At 50.0% G+C, this 25,215-nt stretch overlaps 1 protein-coding gene across 23 annotated transcripts in view; it reads left to right on the forward strand.

Annotated features, from left to right (window-relative positions):
* celf5a (cugbp, Elav-like family member 5a) overlaps positions 1–24,435 on the forward strand; it is a 157,173-nt gene extending 132,738 nt beyond the window's left edge. For 2 of the 23 annotated variants that reach the window (XM_078108627.1, XM_078108607.1), the window contains exons 6-12: positions 5,556–5,720; positions 11,428–11,593; positions 17,748–17,963; positions 18,110–18,211; positions 19,715–19,858; positions 21,965–22,128; positions 22,462–24,435. In XM_078108627.1, the coding sequence (XP_077964753.1) occupies positions 5,556–5,720; positions 11,428–11,593; positions 17,748–17,963; positions 18,110–18,211; positions 19,715–19,858; positions 21,965–22,092 (921 nt within the window). In that variant the 3' untranslated portion in view covers positions 22,093–22,128; positions 22,462–24,435. The remainder of the gene's footprint in view (positions 1–5,555; positions 5,721–11,427; positions 11,594–17,747; positions 17,964–18,109; positions 18,212–19,714; positions 19,859–21,964; positions 22,129–22,461) is intronic. The other 21 variants (XM_078108628.1, XM_078108621.1, XM_078108606.1 and 18 more) reach the window with 15 other exon arrangements.
* Positions 24,436–25,215: the final 780 nt, after the last annotated feature.

Here is a 25,215-nt window from a genome sequence, read left to right on the forward strand (position 1 = left end):
CGGAGAGATGGCCCGGCCAATGGCGTCGCTAGCTGGGTGCACCGAATGTTAACGCCGCGACTAACTAAAGCAATTTGATTGATCTACTGCCAATTGCCCAAAGCTTGAGCACCGGCTTCCTACAGTTCATGAGTGTGCGCACACACACACACACAGACACACACACACACACACACACGGATGTGCATGTGTGTGCATACATAAACATGTACAAACAGGAGCACTTTGTGGCTGGTGCATTTTTATGGGCACACACGCGCGCATGCTCTTCCTATATTGCCCCGCTCTCCGTTTCACAGTCACATGCTCGCACAGCCACAGGCAAGGGTCAAAGGTCGCCTGACTGATCTCATTTTCCAGCTCGGAGGACTTGGGCTGAATACATTTGTGTTATTCATGTAGAAAAGGGGAATGGGGCATTTTGTATGTATTGTAGGCAAGGAAATAGAAACCCCGCACGGAGCGTGTCCGTGTCGGAAAACGACGGCGCATGCAAAAATATACTTTACTTACACATGTGTGCGAATCGCAATGAAAAATGATCTGCCGATAGCTAACTCCGACATCGTGTCGCGGTACATGAAGGATGTTAGCGATGTATGAAGTGTATGAGTTATAGAAGTGCATCGGCAGGTCGTATAGAAGTCTCCATCACATCCCAACCCGACACATTCCGTGCACGCCGCCCACCGGTGGCTCGATTAAACGTTCAAACGCCAGAGCTGTAAAGCAAATTGCCGGGACTCAACGGGAACCGTGTAGGAAGTGAGTCCCGGGACAGAATTACATGGTGGGGGGGGGGGGGTTGGGGGGGCGGTGCGGTCGAGTCCGTAGGGCCGCGCTGATCTTTTTCGCTCCCGTATCCGCATCAGCTGAGCCCGGCTTGGAGGCGGTTTTCGGCTGACGCAGGGACTCACACGCGCGGCGACACTGGGGCACGATGACGGAAGGATAAGAGCAGATCAAAGGGAAGACAAATGAGGTGAAGTTTGCATGAAGGAGGGAGAGATGAGTGAGAGTGAAGAGAGGAGCAAAAACAAAAAACATGCAAATCTGATTCCACCGGCTGCAGGATCCTCTCTATTACTTCAGACAGAGCGCGCACACACACACACACACACACACACACACACACACACACACACACACACACACACACACACATGCATAAATGCAAAGGCCAGGATTTAATATCCAACCAGACACAGTGGTTTAATATACAGATCAATATGTCACTCCCTAAATAAGGATAACAAGGCAAAAGAAGAACAGCGAATCCTGCAGTGCAGAACTGCCCCTTTATGCCAGAAAGCAGTGAAAACTGAAAGTGATCTCAGTCAATGAGATGCAGAGTTTTAATGTCGGTATTTCACGAGCATGATAGATCTTTGTGGTGCTTCTCATTAAACAATGTTCTGCCTTTTATATTTTTTAAGTTAACGTTGATTGTTTACGATCTGTCATCTCCCCCGCAAGTATTTCTACCCAGGCAATTTATAGTCTAATAACCTAATAGATTACAGTCATCCATTATTTTACCCGCCGAGCTCCGAGAGGATGCGTATTTACGATTCCATGGGCGGTAATGCCTTATCACCACAATAAGCATAGAATAAAATATAAGCGGTGTACTGTAGCCACTAACTGTATATTCAGCATGGATACAGAACGCAATGGGGCCAAAGTAGATAACTCATCATTTTCAAATTGTGAAGGCGCCGGCAGACGATGCCATTTGCTGTGGAGTAACAGGCAGTTTTAGTGGCAATGCGTTGTGGCTAAAAGAGCCGTTTCTTAAAAATGTATTTTGCAGGCGCTGATGAAAAAGAGTCTGAAATGTGTGTTTCTTCATTTCATAGTTTAACTAATTCATGCAGACTGAGACACCATCAAAGTTTGCGTGACACTTGAAGCTAATGCAGCTACGTACCGGCGCGGGATCAGTCTTCCTTCTGGGGTCAACCTGCACTAATGCGAGCTGGCGTGTGTGTGTGAAGTTGAAGAAGTACGGGGGTCTGCGGCTTAGACTGACACCAAGCCTCGGCCTCGGGGAGGAACTGTGAGCAGCCGCACTTCCTTTTGGGGTGTGATTCTCTGTAGTGCCTCCTCTTTAAGTCCCCCTTCGCTCAGTGGCCGTCCAGGCAGCCGGAAGCTGCCCGGCAGGGGGGGGGCTCTGCTCACACACGGCAGCTTAAAAAATAAATGAGGCTTTTACGTCACACTTCAGATTCTACTCCGCGATATCCTGACAGGCCTAACTGGGAAAAAAGCTGGGAGATAAACACATGTGGCATGGGATGCTTAGCCGATAAGCCACACCATTCAGTGGGGTCTCTGGGAGAAGCAGTGGGGGGGGGTGTACATGCAAAGAGTATGAAAGAGAACAAGGCTCTTGTACAACTAGACATTCACAATGAACCATGTGATTCAAGTCTTATTTTATTAAGGAAAGGGGAGGACCTCAGTGTTCCAACTCAGTGCCCTAAATTACCTTAAAATTAGAGGCGCAGAGCGAGAACACACGGCTCCCGTTACCAAACCGGGCATCCCTGTAATAGCTTATTTCCTTTTTTTTTTACATGTACTAGCACATGGTTTCTGTATTCTGCTGCCCTGTGCTAGACTCCCTCAGTCCCACAAGTTAAACCTCGTCATGAAGTTAATGATGGGGATAGTAAAAAAAACAGAGAGACACAACAGACAAACCCTAAACCTGTAAGAGTGCAAAGGGTATCCTTGAATCGTCTTTAATAGATGCCTCGTTGCTCAGGCCGAGTTTATACCACGTGACTTTAGCCCTGAACTTCTGCACCTGGACATCAAACCCACTCACACTCACGTGAGCTGCTCAGCGACGCTGCTGAAACCCGTCGGCCTACCAGAGCTGGAACAGTCAGAACGCTCCTGCATGGATGTTGCATTTGCAACACGGACTAGTTGTTGTCGTTGTTGTTGTTGCACCTCGGGGTGTTGCATGAATAAACATCAACTCACAGACCGATCGGCTCGGCGCAGGTGACGGGCGGAAAACAAGATATTGTGTTAAACATGCGCAGACGGCAACTTCAACGAAACATGGCCGAGGTGCAAAATGGCGCGTGTGTGTGTGTGTGGCCGTGTGTGGCGATACGGAAAGGTCATCCCTCGTACGTGTGACGCGCGGTTTTTTCGACCTCTCGCCGCTGCCGCCGTTGCCGCAGACTCACCACAGCTGCTCTCAACGAGCAGCAAAAGCTTCGGTTTCGGGGGGGAGCGAAAACAATTAGTCACTCGGGCCGGACGGAGTACAGATGCCAGCCGGCTCGACAGTCTGACAATTAGCCCGTCAGCCGGTTAGCCGAGCGTCTCTCGGCGACGGGCCTGCCAGCGAGTCAATCACTCAGCTAACTAGGCAATCAGCCATTTAGTCAGGCATCCAACCGCCCGACCGGCCTCTCACCTGCAATCGTTCAAACCTGCGATTGGACCAGCGAGCAACCCGGGCGGGGGGGGGGGGGGTTATTTAAGGGGAGTGTTGGGAAAAGTGGGGAGAAAGAGAGGTTGAAATCCACACGCCACAACGGAAAAGGTCCAGCGGCCGCCTTTTAAAAACAGTTAAAAACTAATAATAAAAAGCAGCCATGTACAACAACGGTTTGACACCAACTGTTGATAGATCCAACCCCCCCAAATAAAGAAATCCCCCTTTAGCCCCTCAGATCCTCCGAGCCCCGACCTCCAATCCATCCAACCGGTCACCGCCGTTATTGACAACGCTGCATCAATTTCAAGGGGCCTCTCATCGGCGCTGACACGCGACCTTTCCACCCTGTCGGATCAGAGTAATATTTCGGCCTTTTATATGGATCGATTGGCCGGTTCGGGGGCCGCAGAGGGAGGAGGAGGCGGAGCGCGCGAAAGGTCGACTGTAGTGTTAAATCATTTGAAGATTCTTAATGAAGGGTGGGTGACGGAACCCACCTGCTGTTCCTTCATTGGGTTGCGGGAGAAAAAGAGGCGATGGTGCTGGTGAGGGGACGAGGGAGGATGGACAGAGGTGTGGAGGAGGCAGTGCTCTAAAAAGGCAACATTTTTCTTGAAGAACACTTACAACAAGGTCAGTGGGACCCAACCGACGGTAGCTCTTATTTCAAAGTGTTGTACATTGCAGATCTCTTAACCTTATCTGTGGGGAGGAACACCAAGGTTACGTCTGTGCTGCAAGGGGGAAAAGCTGTGGCGGGGAAATATAAAGTATTTATGTCATGCACAGCGAGGCTGCTCTGCCCCCGCGTGACTTGTTACATGTTAAACGCTGATTGAAAAAAAAAAAAAAGAAAAGACGGCGGTGCTTCTGTCGACGCGTCTGCCTCCAGAGCTGTTCACTCAATAACGAGGATGTTTTTACTCTCCACACATCCGACCGGCTTCATGTCTACGTACGCCAGCCGCACAATGAGGCGCCACCGTCCTCTGCAGCGAATGCAAACGCGCGGCGACGTTGCCTCTGGAATGCCGGGTAAAAAACAAACGCGTGCGGTTGGAGGAGCTCACCGGAGATATCGATGTTCACGCCGGGCCGCCGTTGTTTTTTTTCTAATGAACACGGAATAGTGAGAAATCCAAAATGAGAAGAGCCAGTGGACGTGTCTGAGCAGCACGTGCTAAATCCGTTACAGCCACACGCGCACGATTCCGCATGTGGGTCAGAGCCTTTTGGGGCGTTAAAGCAATAAAGGTGGTAAACTCCGCGCGCTTGGCCTGCCGACACCTGTCATTATTAGTCGTACTATTATTAGTTGGATAATTTAAGATAATCCCGCATTAGCGCCGCGTCGGGGACAAATTAGCCGATTTACAGCGGCGGAGAGTTAAGTGCAAACAAGAGACGTACAGAAGCAAGATCAAACGCAAGTATTTTTAAATAAACAAGAATAAATCCACATTAACGGAAATGAAAAATTACACACACAGCCAGAGGTTAGTGGTTTTACATTCCCAGCTAGAGAAATAGTCAAGAGTCAAACTAAACAGCATACACCTCAAATCCCTAAGAAGTCGCTGTCAGAAACACAGTTGAAGGGGGGTAATTCATAAGCAGGCTTATTTCTCTTGTGGTTTTTGACTAAAACACAGAATGTATGTAATCAGCAGAGGTTTGGCAGTAACGTCAGCACAAGTTAAACTCACGGGGGGTAAACAGAAAAGCCATCCAAGTGGAGACGTGTGCGCTCTAGTTTTATTCTGCTTCCACTTGGCTACCTGCTCATGTTGACTCCAGGGAGCTGACGAAGAGTCACGCCGTCGAGTGAACTTATTAATACTGGATGTGAAGCACCTAGCAAATTGCACCAGGATTCGACATGGCGCTCCCTCGGGGTTCCCCAGCGCCGCAGCGGCCAAGTGTGAAGCAGATACTGACGAGAGGCCCGAGAGACGCGTCCAAGGGGCCGACACGCTCGCACACTGACACACTCACACTTGTGTTATTGTTGAATGTCTACTGACCCCCCCCCCCCCCCCCATGACTTCAATCAGGGTTTAAGTCTCCGCGCTGTTTATCTTCTGATTTTCAGTTCTCTCTGCCCCCCCAGGGTGCCTCCTCCAGCTTGGTGGTCAAGTTTGCCGACACCGACAAGGAGCGCACCATCAGACGCATGCAGCAGATGGTCGGGCAGTTCGGCATCTTCAACCCGGCCATCGCTCTTCCCTTCAGCACCTACAGTTCTTACGCACATGCGGTGAGTTGGACCAGCAAGCCCGGCGGGTCGCCCCGGAGACGCCCGGCTCCAAAATGCAACGGTCAACAACGTTGCGATGCGGCCCTTTGATCTGCAGTAATGATTTATACCATCAAACATTTTTTTTTTGGGGGGGGGGGGGAGGGGGGGTCTCTCGTGGCGTCACACCGCCGCTTAAATCGCGACGGAGGACGATGATGTTCAGGGACACTGTTCCTGTCATGAAGAAGCAACGGCAGCATGTGTTAGCATTCAGTACGCCGCAGCATAGGGGTGCTAACGCTAGCTAGCTAGCCGGCTATCTGCCGCTAAAAATGTGTCGTTTTATGGCTTTTCACTTGTCGGAACATCGTCCCCTCCATCAGCATCCCCCCCCCTCTGCTGCTACACCATCACGCTCCGGCTTTCACGACCCACTGCACGTAGACACACACACACACACACACACACACACACACACATTTAGTGAGCTTCCAACCCCTTCATCAGCTTCCCTCTGCCTCCCCCCCCCCCGCCCACCGTCACCCCCCTCAGGGCATGGCACCATACGCACACAGCAAACCCACAACTCTTTGATGAGTTCAGACAGCCTATACCACCACGTGCCCCCCCCCTCTACCTTCTATCACACTGCTTCCCTCCCCCCTCTCCCTCCCCCTGTCCCTCCCTTTGGGCCCGTGAGATGCTTCAGGGGCCACTGATGACTCTGAATATTCCATGGGCAAGTTATCAGCACAGTAACTTTACACACACGCACACACACACACACACACGCACACATGCGTCATGTGCAGCCACTGAAACACAACCCACTTGAATTTGAGAAAAGTTTCCCATCCAGAGATAAACACCCGGTCCTCTGTCACAGCGCGTTGCCTACAAACACGTAAACAGCTGAGTGTTTGTTTTTACAGAGAAGAGGGAACATACATTCATTTATTTTCGCTGCACTTATTAGAATGTTAAAGTTTTCTGAAATTCTGAACGCCGGGGATTAATTGGTGACGTCTTCCGGGGTCTTCTTGTCTCCTCCGTTCCCCTAAACGCTCACGTCACTGCCGGTGCAAATGGAGCAAAAGTGACCATCCCACAGTAATCGCGAGGCCTCCTCTCCCCCAGCAGAGCTCCCGCCTTCATCGCCATTCATGAAATGCAGCCCTTTCCCAGGAAATGTGGAGAAATGCAAATGTTTAAGGGGTGGTGGGGGCGGGGGGGCCAGTGTCGGTCTGCAGGGAGACCATTGCGCCCTCGCTCAGGTTGGCCATGACTCTTATTTACTGTGGCAGAGATCCGTGTCGAATCATACAGAGGAGCACATGAGCGGGCAGCAAATGTTCTTTCCTTCCCTTCCCTCCCTCTCTCCCTCTCTCTCTCCCCCTCTCTCTTACGCGTATATAACATGACAAAGAGCGGGCTGATGCTGGGAAATTGAGTTCCGCGTGAAAGTAACAAGGGCGCACAGGATACTCCGACATTAGAGAGAATCAATTACCGTTGAATCAAAAAGGGAGAACCTGCACATGTGTGGCGTCTCCACACAAATATTATACAGCGGGAATGATGTTAGCGAAGGTGAGATTCTCCTTGTGTCAGGATTACGAATCACAGACTGTGGCTGCCATGTACCTGCACATAATGAATTTAGCAAAATGAATCACGTTGGTGGAGAAACTCTGAGGAAAAAAGCAACCTTGGAGATGAACTTTGCAAAGTAATGAGTGCACAAGAGGCAGTGGAGGATTATCTTCTTTCCATATCTGGCTGAAGACTTATTCAATGAGTTTTAATACCAGTTGAGACACGCAATAACGTGGAAAAAAAAAATAATCTTCAGTGTGGGTGTCCTGCTGGTGCAGCAGTCCTGATTGCATTGCAGTCATTGGTGCTGGCTGCATGTGTATGATGCGCAGCCACCAGGAATGTGCCCGAGTGATACGACAAATGTGTCTTTTACTGCAAGATAAACTGCACACATACCCCCCCCCCACCACCACCAAGACGAAAAAAAACCTGCAGTGACACAAAAAGGACTTTATCTCCAAAGACACACTGCGTGTCCGCCCACTCTCCATATACAGCGGCCAAGAGAGGAGGAGGTGGCACTGCAAAGAATACAGACGTGGGGTGAGATGGAGTATATATAGCTATAACCAGAGAGTACAGTAAATGGTAAATTCAAAGAGCTTCCTCTCCACTACAGCAGTGGATGGGATTATAGAGTTGAGCTGACAGCCAGTAAATTGGATTTTAGTCAAACCAGGGGAAGGAGGGGGCTCCGAACACAAATTGGAGGGGTACAACACTGACAACATATGCCAAAAAAATGAGAAATGTGCCATTTTCGCGATAGACACAGATACCGGTGCGCTGTGACAGCAGACATCCTATTTGTGGGGAAAAAGGTGATTTCATAAAAAACACACAGGCGGGAGGAGAGCGAGCGAGGTCCCTTGTTTCACTCCGGCGTTAGTGGTGAGGGGTAATAGTCCTCCCGTGAATCGCTGAGTGCAAGTAATAAAAAAAACAGCTTTTATTACCTCTTGTATTTCCCCCGTCAGGACACAAACATCATATTTGTACACGATTAGATTCGATTCAAGTCACTTTCACCGGAGCACAGACAGCCATTTTAGCTTCCCCTGGTCTCTGCAGGTGGAGGACGCGTCTGGGATGGGGTGGGGGGGGGGGGCAACGGAGGAGTTTTACATTTTAAAGGCTCCTCGGGGCACCGTGCCCCCTCTCGCCTCCTCAGAAGATGCATCGGGGGCCGAGCGGGCGCTGGATGAAGGAGAGGAGAGGAAACGGTCCAACTTGGCGCTGATAGGGTGGCGGATGTGTGTGGGGGGGGGGGGGGCGGGGAGGGGAGGAGGATGACGGGGCCCGTGAACTCACATTAGGAAACATCTCCCCCTGTTGGAGGGACTCGCGCTCGAGCAGCACGCGCGTGACAGAGGCGATGGCAGCGGATTACTGCGTCGGTGGGCGCGTGACCTGGTTCAGCGTGTTCAGCTCTGCAGAGTCAGATGAGACGAGATGAAGGAGGGAACAAAAAAAAAAAGAAGCCTTTTTTCAAATCTGAAATTCTCTCTGCAGGAGGTAACAAACAAGGCCCGTAAGCTTCGGGCCTTTAGGTTCACCTCATTGACCAACTGCCCCCCCTCCCCCTCCTCCTCTCGCTCATTTCATCAACCTTCTACCTCTCTCTCTCTCTCTCTCCCCCCATGCATCTCTTTGTCTCCCTCCATCCCCGGCTGGTAAGGGGGGTCACATGTGACCGTGCTGCGAGTCAGCGAGTCACACAGCAGCACTATAGAGATAATTGCCACGTGATAAAGAGGTGATTGCCTGCTGGCACCAGGGGAGAGTAATGCCATCAGGTTGCAATAAAAAAGCAGATGTCTGACACTAAATGAATGCCGCTGGAGCTCGGGCAACTTTTTCTCTGCTCCCTTTCATCGCCGGCGCGCTTCTCTTTTGTCCCCCTTGTTTCTTGGGCGCCTTTTCTTCCCGTCTCCTTTCTTTTCAAGGGGAAGCAGAAAAGGTTCCGTCTGCGAAGACGAGGACTCAGTTCTGCTCATTGTCCCGCAGACACGTTTGCTATCTGCCGGGTACGGCATAAATAAAAGAAAACGGGAATGGCTTTTGAATATAATGCCTTTGTCATTTTGAAAAAGAAGAAAAAGGGATATACATATGAAAAGTAAAAATGGAACGCCTTTGAATATCTCTGTCAACATTACCACTCTGCTTTCTGCTCTTTATCTTTTTTTTCAGGGCCAGTTTGTATTAACCACTCCAGTGTAATTATATGCTTGGGTTTCCAATTTTCTCAACTCGGGATTTGGAATGAAGCATCATTGAATGCCAGAGTTGTTATCCGTCACAGTTTGAGGGACGACGTTAAGGATTGCGTCGTCATAAAGACGCTCGTAGGGCCGGGGGTCACCGCGGTGGGGACGCCGGGGTCCCTCCGCATCCTCGCCCCTCAACGCGGAGGCCACCGGCTCATCAACCCGAAAGTCCTCTCTGAAAGAGGCGAGCAAAGAGCAAGAGACAGCCTCTTCGTCCCGCGATAACCGGTCCGGTCAGAGCCGCCGCCCCGAAGCCCGACCGGTCACCGCGTGGGCCACAGCGAGGCAGCCCCGGGATCCTCCGGACCCTCTTTGTTTGTTTTTGTGTCGCTGCTTTTGTTTAGCGTCTTGTTCCCTTTTTTTTTCTTTTGAAGCCGTGACCCTTAAAGGCTCAATCCATCTTATTTGGAAAGGAACGGACGATTCCCGGATATTTCCCGTCTGGTTGGAAATATGCAAATGACAAAAGGCGCTAATAGAAAGCGGTGGCGAGGCGTGTGGCTAATGGATGAGATGCCGGCGCCGGGGCGTTCTGCGGCGGGACAGCCACTTTCAGGCTACCTGACAGGGCCACTGAGGGAAAATAATTGGCTTTTCTTTTTTTTTTTTGCATTGCATTGCTGGGTCCCCCCCATGCAGATACCAGCGGTGGCGTTCTGCACCTCCAGTGTCTCACAGTACGGTCATTAGTGCCAGTGGCAGAGGACTTTTCATTCACAGGCCACTAAATAGATGCTCAGACGGGGGGGGGGGGGGGGGTAACAGGTCGCTGCAGCTCGGTTCGCATTCCCACACCACACAGTTCTGCAAGGCTACACGATTCCACAGCAAACCCACAACCTGCAGGAGCCGGCGTGCAGTGACGCATTTTTCCGGAGTCCAGCTCGTTCAGTGTGTGGCGTGTCTGTGTGTGAGCGCGGTGGCGGTGGTGCACGCGAGCATGAATAAACGTGGGCAGCATCTGATGGAAAAGAGTTTCGGCCCTCGCTGGGTGGAAATGCAGAGTGAATGAAAAGGCTATTGATTTTCATCTCTCTGTCGGGTTGTCCAGCGGGTGAATACCGACAACCTTTTTCAATTTTCTGACTAACACGCTCTATTACTAACGCGGCCGGGGGATCCGAGCGCCGCGCCTGCTTGGAAAATGTTGCTTTCCCCGCGTGACTCGGCGTTTTGATTCGGTGACACCGCGAAACAGACTCGCCCGAAGGAAGCAGCTTTTTTAGAGGCAAAAACGGGTCGCTTCATGACGTTCCACCCCGGAGCCCGAAACCCAGCGGTGTCTGACTGAATTATAAAACGGAGCATGAACCTCCAAGCAGCCATGATTACAAATACATCACAAAAACTAGAGCTGCGACCGGAGAGAGAGAGAGAGTATCAGGACGGCTGTGGCGTTTCAGTACAGCCGTGCAGAGTGAAAACTGCGACGCGACTCCTCTGCAAACTTTGCCTGCACAGATAATGTCCACATGCCAATGCTTTGATTTGTGTGAGCGCGACAGACAGCTATTAAATTGTTTCTGCAGCTGGTGACAGGCCTCCTGCTGGGTGGATAGACGGATTCACTAAACATAGGTTGACAGGCTTCTTCTTCTCTGCCCTTTCTTTTATTCCCGCTCTGCTTTCTCTGTACTTCCCATGCTTCATCCATCCATCAACCTCAACGCACATCCCTCCCCCTGTCCTGCAATTGCCACGTTTCTCTCTCCTCTCGCGCTCCCCTTCTCGCGTCTTTGTCCCACTCCTTCTCAACTTACTATATTTGTCATTACCATCTGTCCTCCCCTCACCTCTCCCCTGCTCCCTCCCACACACCCGCGCTCCACCCGTCCCTCCGTGTCCCTCTTCTTCAGCTCATGCAGCAGCAGGCAGCCATCATGGCAGCAAGCCACGGAGGTTACCTCACGCCCAGCCTGGCCTTCCCCGCCACGCAGATCCACCAGATGGGGGCGCTCAACATCAACAGCCTCCCACCCACCACCATGACTCAGGTGTCAGGTGACTTCCATCAAGCCCTGGGTGAGTAAAAGGGTGTGTGTCTGTGTGTGTGGTTTTGTAGTCAACTTTTATATCGTATCTAGTTGCATGTGTGTGTGTGTGTGTGTGTGTGTGTGTGTGTGTGTGTGTGTGTGTGCGCGCGCCCACACGTTGTGAGGATAAACGCGGGAAGAAGGAGCGACGTAAAAAAAATCCAGTCAGTTGGATTTGCATTTGTATTTTGTCTGTGAATGCAGAGAACATTTGCCTGGTTCTCCCAAGCAGAACACGGGAATATCAATAAGTAAGTTTACAGATACGGCGCTAATTTCCCAGCAGTGTGTTGACCTTGTGCTTTGAAGCACTCGTGCATGATCTGCATGCCGCTGGTTTTGTTTTCCATAACAAACGGCTTCCTATGCAGATACATTACAGAGGAAAGGGAAGGACTTTGAAACACCTTCCCCGCTGCATAACATTTGCTTATTCAGCAGCGCTTCGTTTTCCTTGAGACAGAGGAAACCTCAAGATTCTCCACTAAACAAAAGCACCAGCCGAAATAAATAATACAGTATCCAAGTCTTTGTTGTGCTCCGCTCACCTACTTTGTCAACACTGCAGTATTGAGTTTTTTAAGGTGATGACTTTGGCAACTTTAAACCAATCGCTGCGAGAGAGAAAGAGAGCGACGCGGCGTCCGTGCAACGAGGCCCGTTGCAGATCATCTTTAAAGCCATCATAGGAATCCTCACTATAAAGTTGCTGCACTACATCAGACCGTCTCGGCGCCGCCGCCCCCCCTTAAGATCGGAAACAGTGCTCACTTCTCCCTCCGCACCGACACTGAGAAAGGACGCTTTTATTGTACCGACCCAGCTGTGTTCTGCTTTAGTTACTTCACAACAGTCCGTTCAATTACAATAAACCGGACGGACCAGGTGTGGAAATCAATGCCGCCGGACCCGTATTAACCTTTTAATCACCCCCCCCCCCGCCCTGCTACCCCCACTCGGAGAGTGTGATGATGGCACACGCTGTACTGCATGTGTGCGGCACATCAGCAGCCTTTTTTCAGCACTGTTCAATGCATCTACGGAGGAGATCCATTTGTCAAATATTCACAGTGATGTTTTCCGTGCAAAGTGTGCACTTTTGGGGCGGGCATAATCAATCAGGGACGCTGATTAAAAGTGGAGCGCGGTCTTGCTGAGAAGCCTTATTTTGATGCACTGACAGTATGGCAATTCCGAACCTTGTGTTCCGCATGCATACCTATATTTTGCAACACAATAGTGCTGATGAAACATTGTGCAACCGTATTGCAGGAAACTATGTCTGTGTGTGTGTGTGTGCATAAGAGTCTTTGTCCCCCAGTCTGTTTGCATTGTTTGTGCTGTTCTCGTATCTCTTTTGAACTGTAGCCGCTCAGAAACCGAGATCTGTGCCTCAGTCTGGAGGAAATTTTGCCGTGTGTTGTCAGATGCTCTTTAAAAGCTAAACAAAACTGCTTCTGCGTCGGGAAACGGGAGGCAATCGTGTATCAATTGGCGATGCCTGCAGCTAACTGCTCGGCGGGAGGCAAAGAAAAGACTAAAATCTCTTTTTGCTGGTGATACAAAGATGGGAGGAGAACATGCGATGTGAGAAGCGGTGCCATTTATCTGCTTCTGGACATTCTCTTTTTTTTGTTGCAAGCTACCGTCGGGCTGATTACTTTTCATTATTGAATGTAATGTATTATTAATCCTTGAGAGGAAACATGGCTCTCGTCACTTCTCAAGGACTATCATGAATATGAAATGTGTTTTTTCCTCGTTCGTTAAGCCAGCCGCTGCAGGAGTGGCAGCGTCGCTGCTGCACGCAGCTATTTTCCCTTTCCACACTTGTGGCTCTGACTTATTTAGAGTTCATTGAAGGAATGCAACATTACTGGCAAGGCTGTCTGTCGAAGTAGGCCAAGAGACTCTGACACCAGAGACGGTGGGACGTCTGCCTGGAGTCAGTGGAATTATTCATTGTAATATCTGAATCTGTTTTAGCCTCCGATAGCAGACTGCTTCTCTTCCTCGACAGTGGTGTAATTTATGCATTAAGTTGTATCGTCAAACAAATTGGATTTCAAAACACATCTATACGTTTTGACATTTGGCTGCTGCGGCGATTGTACCAAAGTATAAAAGGAAGAAACGGTTCCTTCCAAAAGAAAATTGCCAATCGACAGCTCGTCCGCCGCCCTTCTGAATCACCTGCGCCGCTCCGTAATAACGCGAGGCTCCAATAGAAGCTCGACGGACGCGAAACCCACCTCATCTCCCGGTAAATGCGTGACATTACTCTTCTATGCAAATGATCAGTACAACCTCTGCTCTGCCGCGAGCCAAAGGAACAACAGAGGGGCTCAGAGGTTAAGGGTGCTACTCTGAAAACAATGAGACATCCATTTGATCACCAGATGCAAAGCGTTTAAGCTCGATGGTGCATTCGCCGTCTGCCAGATGGCTCAGCTGATTAGAGCGTGTATCCTTACAATGATGCATGATGGTGCTTTTTGAAAATAATGCTCACCAGGTGCCGCTCCATGAGCGCTGCAGATGAAATAAAAGTTAAACAAAAACAAGGGAAAGAAAGGAAGAGAGAGAGAGAGAGATGGAGTAACAGGAAAAAGAGAGAGGGGGAGATCAAGGGGGTGAGGGAGGAGAGGGATGCGCATCCCGCTGGGTGAATGTTAGGAAGAACACATCGTGTCAAGGATGCTTTGTTAGGCTGCGCGTAAGTGTGTAATCAAAGTCGCTCTTAGTGTTCTGTTGCGCGGCACCGCTTCAGACGCCGCGCAGCAGATGCCGGCTGGATGTGCCGCAGCCTTCCCTTCTTAACTCGAGGGGCGGCTCCACATCCTCTCCAGATGTGCACCTGCACCTCCAGGACGCGTCGAGCGGTGGTGTGGATGCGCCTGCAGGGCCGTGGACGTATTTTAATAGTTTAAAGAGTTTGTGGCCGTATAGAGCTCCATCATCAGCATAGAAGCGAATTCTCACAAGCACCAACAAGGTCATCAGTGGAGATGATGACAAACAGGAGGACAACAAAATACTTTTATTAAGCAACTAATCCTTCTCTACCCGAGCAGAAAGCCCTCAAATTTCTGGCTGCAGATAAAATGCGTGTCATTGGTCTTTGCTACGAGACAGCAAGTTTTTAAATGAAACTTCCCCAGAAAGTCCCCAAAAAGTTTACTTACAATCTTGAATATGTCTCCGGTGCAAAGGATATTCAGGCCTGTGAGTAAGACATTAACCATCTGCTCTGCGTCATCAGGACCGCGTGGGTGGGGCTGATTGACAGCGGCCTGGCAGCCCGCCGCGCAGAAACACATCTTTCATGTGAAGTACCCACCAAATACCGAAAATAGGATTTTCTCGCTGACTCACAGAAAGAACCTGTTTGACGGACGAGGTTTTCAGGGCCTCAAAGTGAAGAGGCGCTGTACATCCTACAATCACTTTTCAATGACATTGTTCATTGGAGTCGCCCTTGGAACGCCTCAAAGACTACGCCTTGCGTTTGGATGTTTACTTAAACTATGTGCTAATGAAGCTTCATTCTCCTCTCGCTTCACAAACATTAACGCGAGGAATCTCAGCGGCGGCATTGAAGGTCACATTAGCTGTTCTCGGCGTCCCCGCTAGCGTCTGAAAAAAAGCCGTCCTTCCCTCATTCCGATTTATTATTCACACTTTAAGGAGCAGAGAGACGTTTTTCTCTTTCTCGAGTCTTAAATGCATCACATTTTAAATCAGTTAGATGAAAGCATCTGGTTGGAGTGCTTATTACTTGCTCCAGAGAAAGACGGTCCTCGTGCTGGCAATGACGGCGCTCTCCGGCACGGGCGCGGCATCGCGCGTTGATTTCAATGCGTAATTAGCATAATAAATGCTCCTGTCGCATGCCAAGGCTTCTTTTGTCAAGCAGTCGTGGCCACGAGCAAATCAACAGTTTCCCCCCCCCCCGCCAAAGAAGCGGCCTGCAGGAATATGAACATAAATAAATGTGACACACACTCACACTCGTGCTGTTTGGCAGCGCGGGCCTCTTTCTCGCGGTAATAACGGTGGAGAAGCGGTAGTTGAGAGCCGCGGCTGTATAGAAATCTTTTCTGTGGCGTCGCTTCGTATTCAGCCGCGGCCGAGCGCGGAACAACGGGTCATTATCACGGGGGCCGACACCCCGCGCTCCTCTGTGTACAATGTAAGCAGACTATGAATACGATTCCCCCACAATGCCAGAACTATACGCCGAGCTCTCAAATGAAAATGTCTTGTTGAGGATGGCGGGAAGCGCCCCCCCCTCCTCATTTCCATTGCAGCCCGGGGGGGAAAGGATCTGCGGGTGGTGGATATTGGGTCATCGGGCCAGTGGATGGAGATGACGACACAAACGGCCTCCTCGTGGGATCGTGATGTCGCTCTTTCCTCTCCCTTACAGCGAGGCCCCATGTTGTGTGTAATAGTATTTGATGGTTTAGTTACTGTGGGAGAAACGTCTCTGCGCTTTGCCCCTCTACAACACCAATGCTGCCTTTATTACACTGGCGATCTTTACGCTCATTCCCTCCTGTGACATTTCCTCGGCGGCCGTAATATGTTACGTTTGGCGGCGTGTCCTCCTTTACCAAGGACGTCATGTCCAACTGCTGACCCGAGAATTTATGTTATTGCGTGTCAGGGGGTTCCACGCGACCACCTAGCTCTCCCGCCGCTGCCCCTGCTACCGCCACGACTGCTATGCGCACACGCGGAAGGCGCGCTCCCGCGGCCCCGCTAAGCCTCGGAAAACGAATTTGCCTGATGATGGAGCGGGTGCATTATCCGGCGGCACAGTAGTGTGCGTGTGGCCCGAGCAGACCGGCTGTCTCTAGCCCTCTAGAATAGGAGCGGCGGTCTCCAGGGTCCTGGTAGGAGAATGGGCTGGAGCTACAGTCTAATTCATCACAGCGCCGCAGGAACCAGGCGATCGTGGGAGGAGGGGGAGAGGAAACCGGCGCCAAAACACGCAGCGGCTCTGGCTCGACCCCCGCCGGGGCCGTCGCCCCGGTCGCTGCCGCTTAAATGCTGAGAGGGCCAGGGAGCAAGGAGAGGAAGAAGAGGCAGAAGAAGCAGATCCAAGTGGGCACGTAGATGCTGTTTCTCGGCGGCGGGGAGGTTTCGAGCGTGCGACGCCGGGCATATTTGCCCCGGCATTAGCGTAAATCTCCGCGTGTGCTTTGTGTACGCGGGATGTGATTGTTTACCCTTTCTGGACCACCTCTCGCGGGGGGGCGGGGGGGGGTGGTTCTTTACTCAGGCACCAGATTGTGAGGATACGGCCTGTTGGAGTGTTTCCGTGGCAACCTGGGCTTTCCGTCCAATCGGGGCGAGGGTTTCCAGATTGAGAGGTGGTCCTCGGGGGAGCCGTACTCCGGCGGGCGCGGGTGCTTTGCCACGGAGCGGCCCTTTTAGAGGGACCATCACACAGTGAGATTCGGCTCAAAATGGGTACTTTGATGTTCCCGGCATAATTGGAAACACTTGCCAAAGGAGGGTCCTTTTAAAATGCATTGAATGAGAGAAGAGAGGGAGCAGCCAATTTCAATTCCACTCATGAAGCGTCTCGCAGCTGCCTTTCAGGCGTGTCCCATATATGTTATGACCCACTCATTTGTCAAACTGCCAAATGTTGTTATTTTGTCTTTTTTTTCTTCTTTTTTTTACGGCGTATGAAAGTAAGAGGCGTCTTTTAGTTTCTTTTCAACCGGATCGCCCGCTGTAGTCTCCTTCCATTGGGTCTAGACCCCCCCCCCCCCCCCCCCTCTCTGAAGTTGCATAGTGGTTTCATCATCCTGAGCAGTAGGAGCCAGCAGGGTATCGCACAAACACTACGGACAGGCTCATTTTTCACCGGTTGACTTCCCGGCTCTTCTGCGGGATGTGTCACGGCGAGCAGGCGGATATGTGACAGACTCCCGTTGCACCCGTGTCCTTGCATTAGAGATGCAGTGTGTGTGTGTGTGTGTGTGTGTGTGTGTGGACTCTCTGTAGGAAAAGCACGTCTGTATTTGTACACCTACGTCTTAACACATTACGACTGCTTTGTATGATGGCGTGCAGAGGGAACCCGGCGCCGCGAACCGCACACGTCATTCGTTGTTGTTTTTTCCCAGCAGGCCTCAGCTCTCCACCAGCCAACATCACCACCTCCGCCGTGCCCAGCCTCGTCACGCCCATCGTCAACGGGTTCACCGGCATCCCCCATCAGCCCAACGGACACCCCGCGGTGGAGACCATGTACACCAACGGCCTGCCGCCCTACTCCACCCAGAGCCCCACCGCCGCCGACACCCTCCAGCAGGCCTTCACCGGAGTGCAGCAGTACACAGGTGCGGTTGCACCGTCTCCGGGGCGGAACATCGGGGAGCCTTTCGGTGACGACGGACCTCCGACGTCGCCGTTTTCTGTGGGATCCTCGTTTTTTGACGCTCCCCCCCCCGTCTCCTTTCTCTCCCCCTTCTCCACCTCTCTGCAGCAATCTACCCGACCACCACGCTGACTCCGATTGGCCAGACGCTGCCCCAACCCCCCCAGGTCATCCAGCAGCAGCAGCAGCAGCAGCAGAGAGAAGGTGAGGGTGAGAGAACATTATTACTTTTCACACACACACATCTCGATCTCGTGTAATAGACGCGCAAGGAGCACGAGGACCACACCTCCTCCCGCGTACCGCTTACAGAAGGGTGAGAATGTGAACCCTGCACGCGTTTCACAGATGGTGGTGGAGCGATGTTACTGAACGCCGTCCTCGTCGCGTTTTAGGTGATCGGTGTAAAGAATGCGAGGATGGTTAAACCAAATAAATCAGGCTGGTTATCTTGAAAATAGGCTGCATATAATCGACACACTGGCACATGCTTCTTCTTTTTTTTTTTTTTGTAAGTTATAATTAAAGCTTATATAATAAAATCCCTTGCTGTCCCTGCGACCCACGTGGAACAATTAAAATAATGAAAATGTAAAAATGGAGGTTACGAGAGAATTGTGGCAGCTCACTTGAAGATAAAGTTTTGTTGATTTGTTTCTAATGTTCGAGAAAACCGAGTCACTCAGGCAGCACAAGTATGATTGAAGCAATCATGCCCCTCAGTTTTAAACGCATTTCTTTCTTTTCTTTGTTACCCGGGTGACACTTTCTATGAAGCTCCTGCAATACAAATGCAATCTGAACATAGTTTTAGTGACTTATAAACTGCTTATAACACGGTATTGTTAGGAGACAGAAATATGCAGTGTGCTTTATAAACTATAAGCACAACGCATCATAAAATCATTTCACATTCGTAACACATTACCGTATTTAAATGATGCATTATAATCTGTTTAAATGCATGCTGGTATTTTGTGCGACTAAAAGCGGTCATTGCTTCCTTTAAGGATGAAAAAGTACAAATCTATGCAAGAACAAAACTCTGAGTTATGCAAAATACATTTTTACTCGACCACCTTGAATAAATTATAATCACATTGAAGCACATTATGTGATTATGATGCTTTCTAAAAAGAGTGTAATTTATTACAACTGTGGGAATCATAATGTACTGATTCTTCTTCTTGCAAAGGAATAATGATACTCTCAAGTCATTATAGGGTCATTTATATTCTGTTCGTTGTTATTATAAATTGTTATAAATATACATGAGTGTGTATAGCGGTACTGTACTTGGGCTTTGAATACATGTATGTTTGCCACTAATGTTTCTAATGCATTGTAGACATCAGCGCCACAGAAAGCGTTATCGAAAACTCTTTATCTTAGATATTTGAAAATGAAATTAGATTTCTTCTGCGGCACGTTGATCAAATTACTGATAGTTCATATGTTGATCAGAGAAGCTTTTTAAAATGTAAATTGAAAATGGGAACAGTCTCTCATCGGTATCAGCAAATCAATGCAAAAACTTTTCTCCATTTATCTTTGCGTGTCTAAGAACAGTTTATGTTTTATCACTGATGATGTCACAGACGTCCCGAAAATCCATTTCCACTTATCTTAATTTAGTCGACGCGAGACACCGCACGGATCAAAATGACAAATTCACAGCTGTGTCCCCCCCCCCCCGTGTGTGTGTGTGTTCAGGTCCGGAGGGTTGTAACCTGTTCATCTACCACCTGCCACAGGAGTTTGGGGACAATGAGCTCATGCAGATGTTTCTGCCCTTCGGCACCGTCATCTCCTCCAAGGTCTTCATGGACCGGGCCACCAACCAGAGCAAGTGCTTCGGTGAGTCGAATTCTGACCCGTGAGGGGAAAAAAATGTTTTTGGGAGTTTTTCTCTCCGACAGTTGAGCTGAGGCACGAAGCTTGGTAGTGTGGCTTAGGTTTTGTGGTAAACGCGGCCCTCCGAGAGCGCCATGGGGGCTACTGGCACAAGGGCCCCCCTCCCCCTCCCCAAATATCCTTTTTAGGTGCCGTGGATCTTGACGATGCTTGACAGCAGCCAGACACGGTGGATTGCTGGATCTTACCCCCTGACAGACTGACTGACCGACCCGAATTTGCATCTTGATGACTGCTGCGTTTCGGCCCCCGGCGCCGCGGAGAAATGTGCTGAATGCGTCGGCGGGGACGAACTCGCCGTGATGCAGTCGATCAGAGCCCATGTCCTTGTTTCTGTTTGGCAGCCGCGTGACCCCGAAAAGCCGGAGCTGCTGCATCAGCATCCACATCACCGCTCTGTAACCCCAATATCTGTCAATACGCTCTCCGCCGAGGCTGATTCACACGGCGCCGCGCACCCCCCCCCCGGCCCGTCCCCCCCCCGTCCCGTTTAGCTCCGTCAGCCAACGCGCACCAACAGGCCCCAGGGCTGAGAACAACTTTGAGCAGACAAGCAGCAGCGGTGGTGGGCCGGGGGGGTGGAGTGGGTGGGTGGGATGGGGGGGGGGGGGTCAGGGCCAAAGGACAATTATGGATCAGCATTTGTTTTCACTTCAGGGAGCAGCAGGACCCTGGGCGCAATTGATCGCCGGCCCCCGTCCCCCCCCCCCGGGGGACGTAATAACATATAAATTCATGAAAGAAGAGCTATTTGCGGTATTGACTTCTACACTATGCATTTACAACATAATGTTGGGCCGGGGGGAAACAGGCGAGCGCGCTGGTGTAATTAATCTGGAGGGGGGGGGGGATAAACGTTGATTGATGGCGGGAAAAAGAGAAGGAAACGTTGGAGTGAGAAAGCACCGAGCCGGCATCTCCACTCCACCTCCGTCTCTGCTGCCGGCCCCCCCCCCAGTGTGTTACCCCCCCCCCGACGGGCGGACGTCTCCCCCCCCCCCACCTGCCCGCCCTGCCCCTGTGCTGTTCCTCACGGGTCGGCGGCTGCTCCTAATGACACCGCAGATGCGGGGGGGGGGGGGGCGTGGGGGGGGCGCATCAAGCGGAGACACACTCCACTGCAGCTTCTGGTCACTGAGTTCCTCTTCAAACGGGATGGAAGCAGGATGTCCGCCGTGGGCTCGACGTTGCGGTTTGTCTCCCCACTCGTCTCCCCCCGCCATGAACTGTGTTCGCTTCCCAGGGGGGGGGGGCTTGGACTCGTTGCACTTTGGGCTACAAAAGTAAGAGTTTCCGAGGTTTCCGTAAGTGATTAATGACATCTTTTATATCCCAAAACATCACGTCCATCGTTTTTACCCTTCAGAATGTTCTGGACTGTATGTGTTTCATTCTCTCTCATACCCTTTTTTTCCAGCTAAATTAATGCAGATATGCAGGTTTTTTGACAGTGGAAAAAAAGGCGGAAGACGGATGCCGGTAGTCAGAAACGTACTTCCACATCCGGCTGCGACCGGGTTCACTTCGATCGATGCAGAGTTTGTGACCGTTGGAACGGTTGTGAGACAAACCGACGACTCGCGTTTTCATTTCTTCCCAGTCGGAAAATGAAGTGTGTTTTCAACGATCGGCGAGGCGTAATCACACTAATTAAAACACGTGTCGCGCGGCGGCGGGCGACCTGCGCGTGCATCCGGGTGTCATGTTTCCATCAGAGCAGGAGCCGGTAAACGCCCGGGACGCCTGCAGAGCAATTAGTCCTGGGAATGAACGGCGGGGGTCGACCTTCATCTCTGAAAGCCAAAGCCGGGTGTCAGCAGATGTTTCCCGCGGGGGGGGGGGGGGGGGGGGTTCGTCCAGTTGCTTCATGGCGATAACGTCCCACAGCGTTGGCTTGTTTGAGTGACCGTTATGTACACAAAAATGATCTTTAAAGGCTGTTTCAGTTTAGTTGCATCTTTCCCAGCAGCGTCCCTCTGCATTACGTATTGACTTGCTGTTGCATTAAAGCGGAAGCATCTGAATCGGCGACTTTTTTCTCCTCCGCAGGTTTCGTGAGCTTCGACAACCCGGCGAGCGCGCAAGCAGCTATCCAAGCCATGAACGGCTTTCAGATCGGGATGAAGAGGTTGAAAGTGCAGCTAAAGAGACCGAAGGACGCCAGCCGCCCTTACTGACACAGCCTACCTTCAGTATTCATTGCAGCAGCACAGGTGAGCGTGGTTCCTGTCGGGAGGGGTATTTAGGTTTAAGAAGGGCCCAACGCGGCCCTCCCCGTCTCCTCGGATGAAGCCTGAACTAAAGAGCTACGGGTCAAATGTGTTCGGGCGAATGTAAAGCTGAATTATTCAACGCTTTCTGCGAGGCTCGGTTTCACATGACGCCTCGTCGCGGTGACTGACGAGGATCGATCGGCGGGCGTTAGCTCTCCCCCGGAGCGTTTTCGGCGCCCTAATGGAGCCGTATTCGGACTATGCGACGCTTAAAGGAATGGAATGTTTGGAATGCAGCGTCTGAAATTTGCACTTCTTGCTTCTGTGTTGCAGGTTTTAGAGGACACGTGAAGATATCTCGGAGGAGTTCAACTTTTTTTTTTTCTTTGAAAGCAAAATATGTTTAAAAAAAAAAAAAAAAAAAAATCAACACATAAGGAATTTTTGAAGACATATCAGCATTTACTTACGAAGATATAGGTTACGGCGGGAAAAACAGAAGACGCGAAAGAGGAGTCACCGGGGGACTTGACAGTAACAGATGGCACAGTGCAAGAAAGACGAGGAGGAAAAAAAAAAAACTGAAAAAAAGATGTGATGAGACTGAACAACGGAACTTTTTCTTGTTGAGACTTGAATTGTTAATTAAGCAACAAACTAACAAACAAAAAAGCAGCAACAACAAATAGATTTCTATATACATATTATATACACATATATATAAGGGAAGAGGCGCTTGTGGCTTTTACTGTACTGGACAAATGAGGGTTAAAACTTGAAGATCAAGAAAAACAGTGGAAAAAAAGGAGCTATTCTATTGGTCCACTGACAGACTTTCTTTCTCTTTCCCTCTTTCTCTAATTCTCTCACCGTCTCTCTCAGCAAGCTCGGAGGTCACTGAGGTTTCCATTAGCAACAGCAGAACTGCAAATATTTCACCCCTAAGGGACCAAAGGACCAAACATTTTTATTGTTCTGAACAGTAATATATAGTATTAATGATACTAATACTACAAACTACTACTAATAATATTACCAGTTAAACTTAAGAAGAAATACTAGCTTCAGGTTGAAAAAAAAAAAAAGAGGAAATGGGTTTTGCTTTGTTTTCCTTTTACATTTATAGCTACTGGGTTTAAGGAATATTAAAACAAAACTGAAAAAAATATGTATAAAGCTATACTATTTTAGTGGCGTAGAATATGTGGGTTAGACATTGTTTCGGGGGCATGTTCAGATAATCTTTTTTTTGTTTTTTTTTCTGCCACTCATCGCTTCATCTGCGTGGCGGTATTTCATCTCGGGGGGGTTGTGACCCGCCGGTGTTGTTGTGTCAGTGGAAGACGGAAAAAAAGAAGAAAAAAAAAAGATAAAAATAACAAACCTCCCCGTAGTGCCAAAAGTAAGCGACGCAACAACTTCCCTCCCGTCTCCATCCAAGCCCGGTGTCAGACGCCGAGCTCCTCCAGCTGCCCCACGCCCGACGGGGGCCGGGGGCTAACCCACAGCATAATTAGGATAATGATAATATTGATCAGCTGGGGGGGGAGAGATGCGCAATCAATTACGCGTTGGCATTTTGAATGAATTGACTGGGTGACAAGAGTCCATTTTTCCTCTCTGTGGTTTGCATCTAACTACTGCCCCCCCCCCCATCGCCCCATCGCCCCTAAAGGAGAACAAGTGGTTCAGGGGTGTCGCTGAGGGTTCTTGGGTGAAGAGCAGCTGTGTTTTTCCTGTTTTCCAACGGGTGTGATGGCGCAGCGAGCGCTGGCGCCACCAGCCGTGGGAGGTCAAATTAGGAGGCAGATGATCCGTCAGTGAGACAGCGGCAGCCCTGTAAGTGTAGCTGCTACAGCTGCTGCCGCCGCGGCGGGACGGCAGCCCCGCCATTAGCGGGCGGTCACGACGCATCAGATGGGACCCATTAACTCCTCCAGCATCATTGGGTGGGGGTGATGGTGATGGTGGTGGTGGTGGTGTTGTTGTTGTTTTTTTACAGAGAAACACATCCGAGATGAAATCTGCTTTCATTTTCATTTAGTTTTATTTTTTATTTTTCTCCATTTCACTGGTTTGAATTGTTCAACTAGCATCCAGCTCGCGTGAGAGAGTTTCCAACGCTGACTGGCTCGGCCTCCGCGCACCTACAGTCCTCCGTCCTCCTCTTTTTATTGGTAGACCAGGAGACCGTTCAACAAATGTTACTAGCCAGATTCGCTGTATATTATTCTCTTGCAGGCAATACTTTAGATGTTGTAAAAAAAAAAAAAAATAGTCTTTAAAAATGCCTTTTCTCATCATGAATTGCCAAATTATGCAAGCATATCCACCGCATTTCCTCATCCGACTTTAAACGAGTGCCAGATTCCTTGAAAATGTGTTTTGTTTTCAGGAAATATTGATCCGTAGGGAGTAAGTATTTGATTTTGTGATGCAGCATAACAGCGTAGGAGGGAAGGTCCTTTCAGGTTGTAATTTTATACAATAGAGCTTCCCAGTGAAAAGGTTAGATTTCATATATATATTTGCCAGAAGACAGCTTGGTTCCCCCCGGTGAGTTACTGTTAGTTTCCTCTCTGCTGTCAGCGGCCAGCCGCTTTAGGAAGCTGTGATATATGCCCTCCTTACCCCGGGCCATGCAGGGCCTTATAAACCCACTCAAAGACGTCTTTCCTTATGGGATTTCTCCTGGAGAGTTTTTTAAATTATTAAAATCAAATTAAATGTGGCCTTCACAACAGCTTGGGTAATGCAAATTAAAGATGCCAGCTGTGGCTGGAATTTAATGAGTTTGAAAAGATGTTGAGTTAATTTCATTCTGCCAAGAGAGAGAGAGAGAAATGAAATTTGATTGAACGCAATTAAGACGGCGAAGGTTTGCGGGTGGAGAGCGGTTTGTGGCGCACAAGCTGAAGTATACGTTTCCTCTCTGAAATCCAGAAAAGGGGGGGATGTAATGAAACGACTGAAATCCAAGGACTTAATTGGGTTAACATTTGTGAATTACCAGAGCTGATTGGAGCTCCACTAAAGCCGAAAGGAAATTGGTCCAATTCAGCTGCATGTGGTCAAACTGAAGTTTGT

The sequence above is a fragment of the Gasterosteus aculeatus genome, chromosome 8 (genome assembly GCF_964276395.1).
Source record: "Gasterosteus aculeatus chromosome 8, fGasAcu3.hap1.1, whole genome shotgun sequence".
In the NCBI taxonomy this organism is placed as follows: domain Eukaryota; kingdom Metazoa; phylum Chordata; class Actinopteri; order Perciformes; family Gasterosteidae; genus Gasterosteus; species Gasterosteus aculeatus.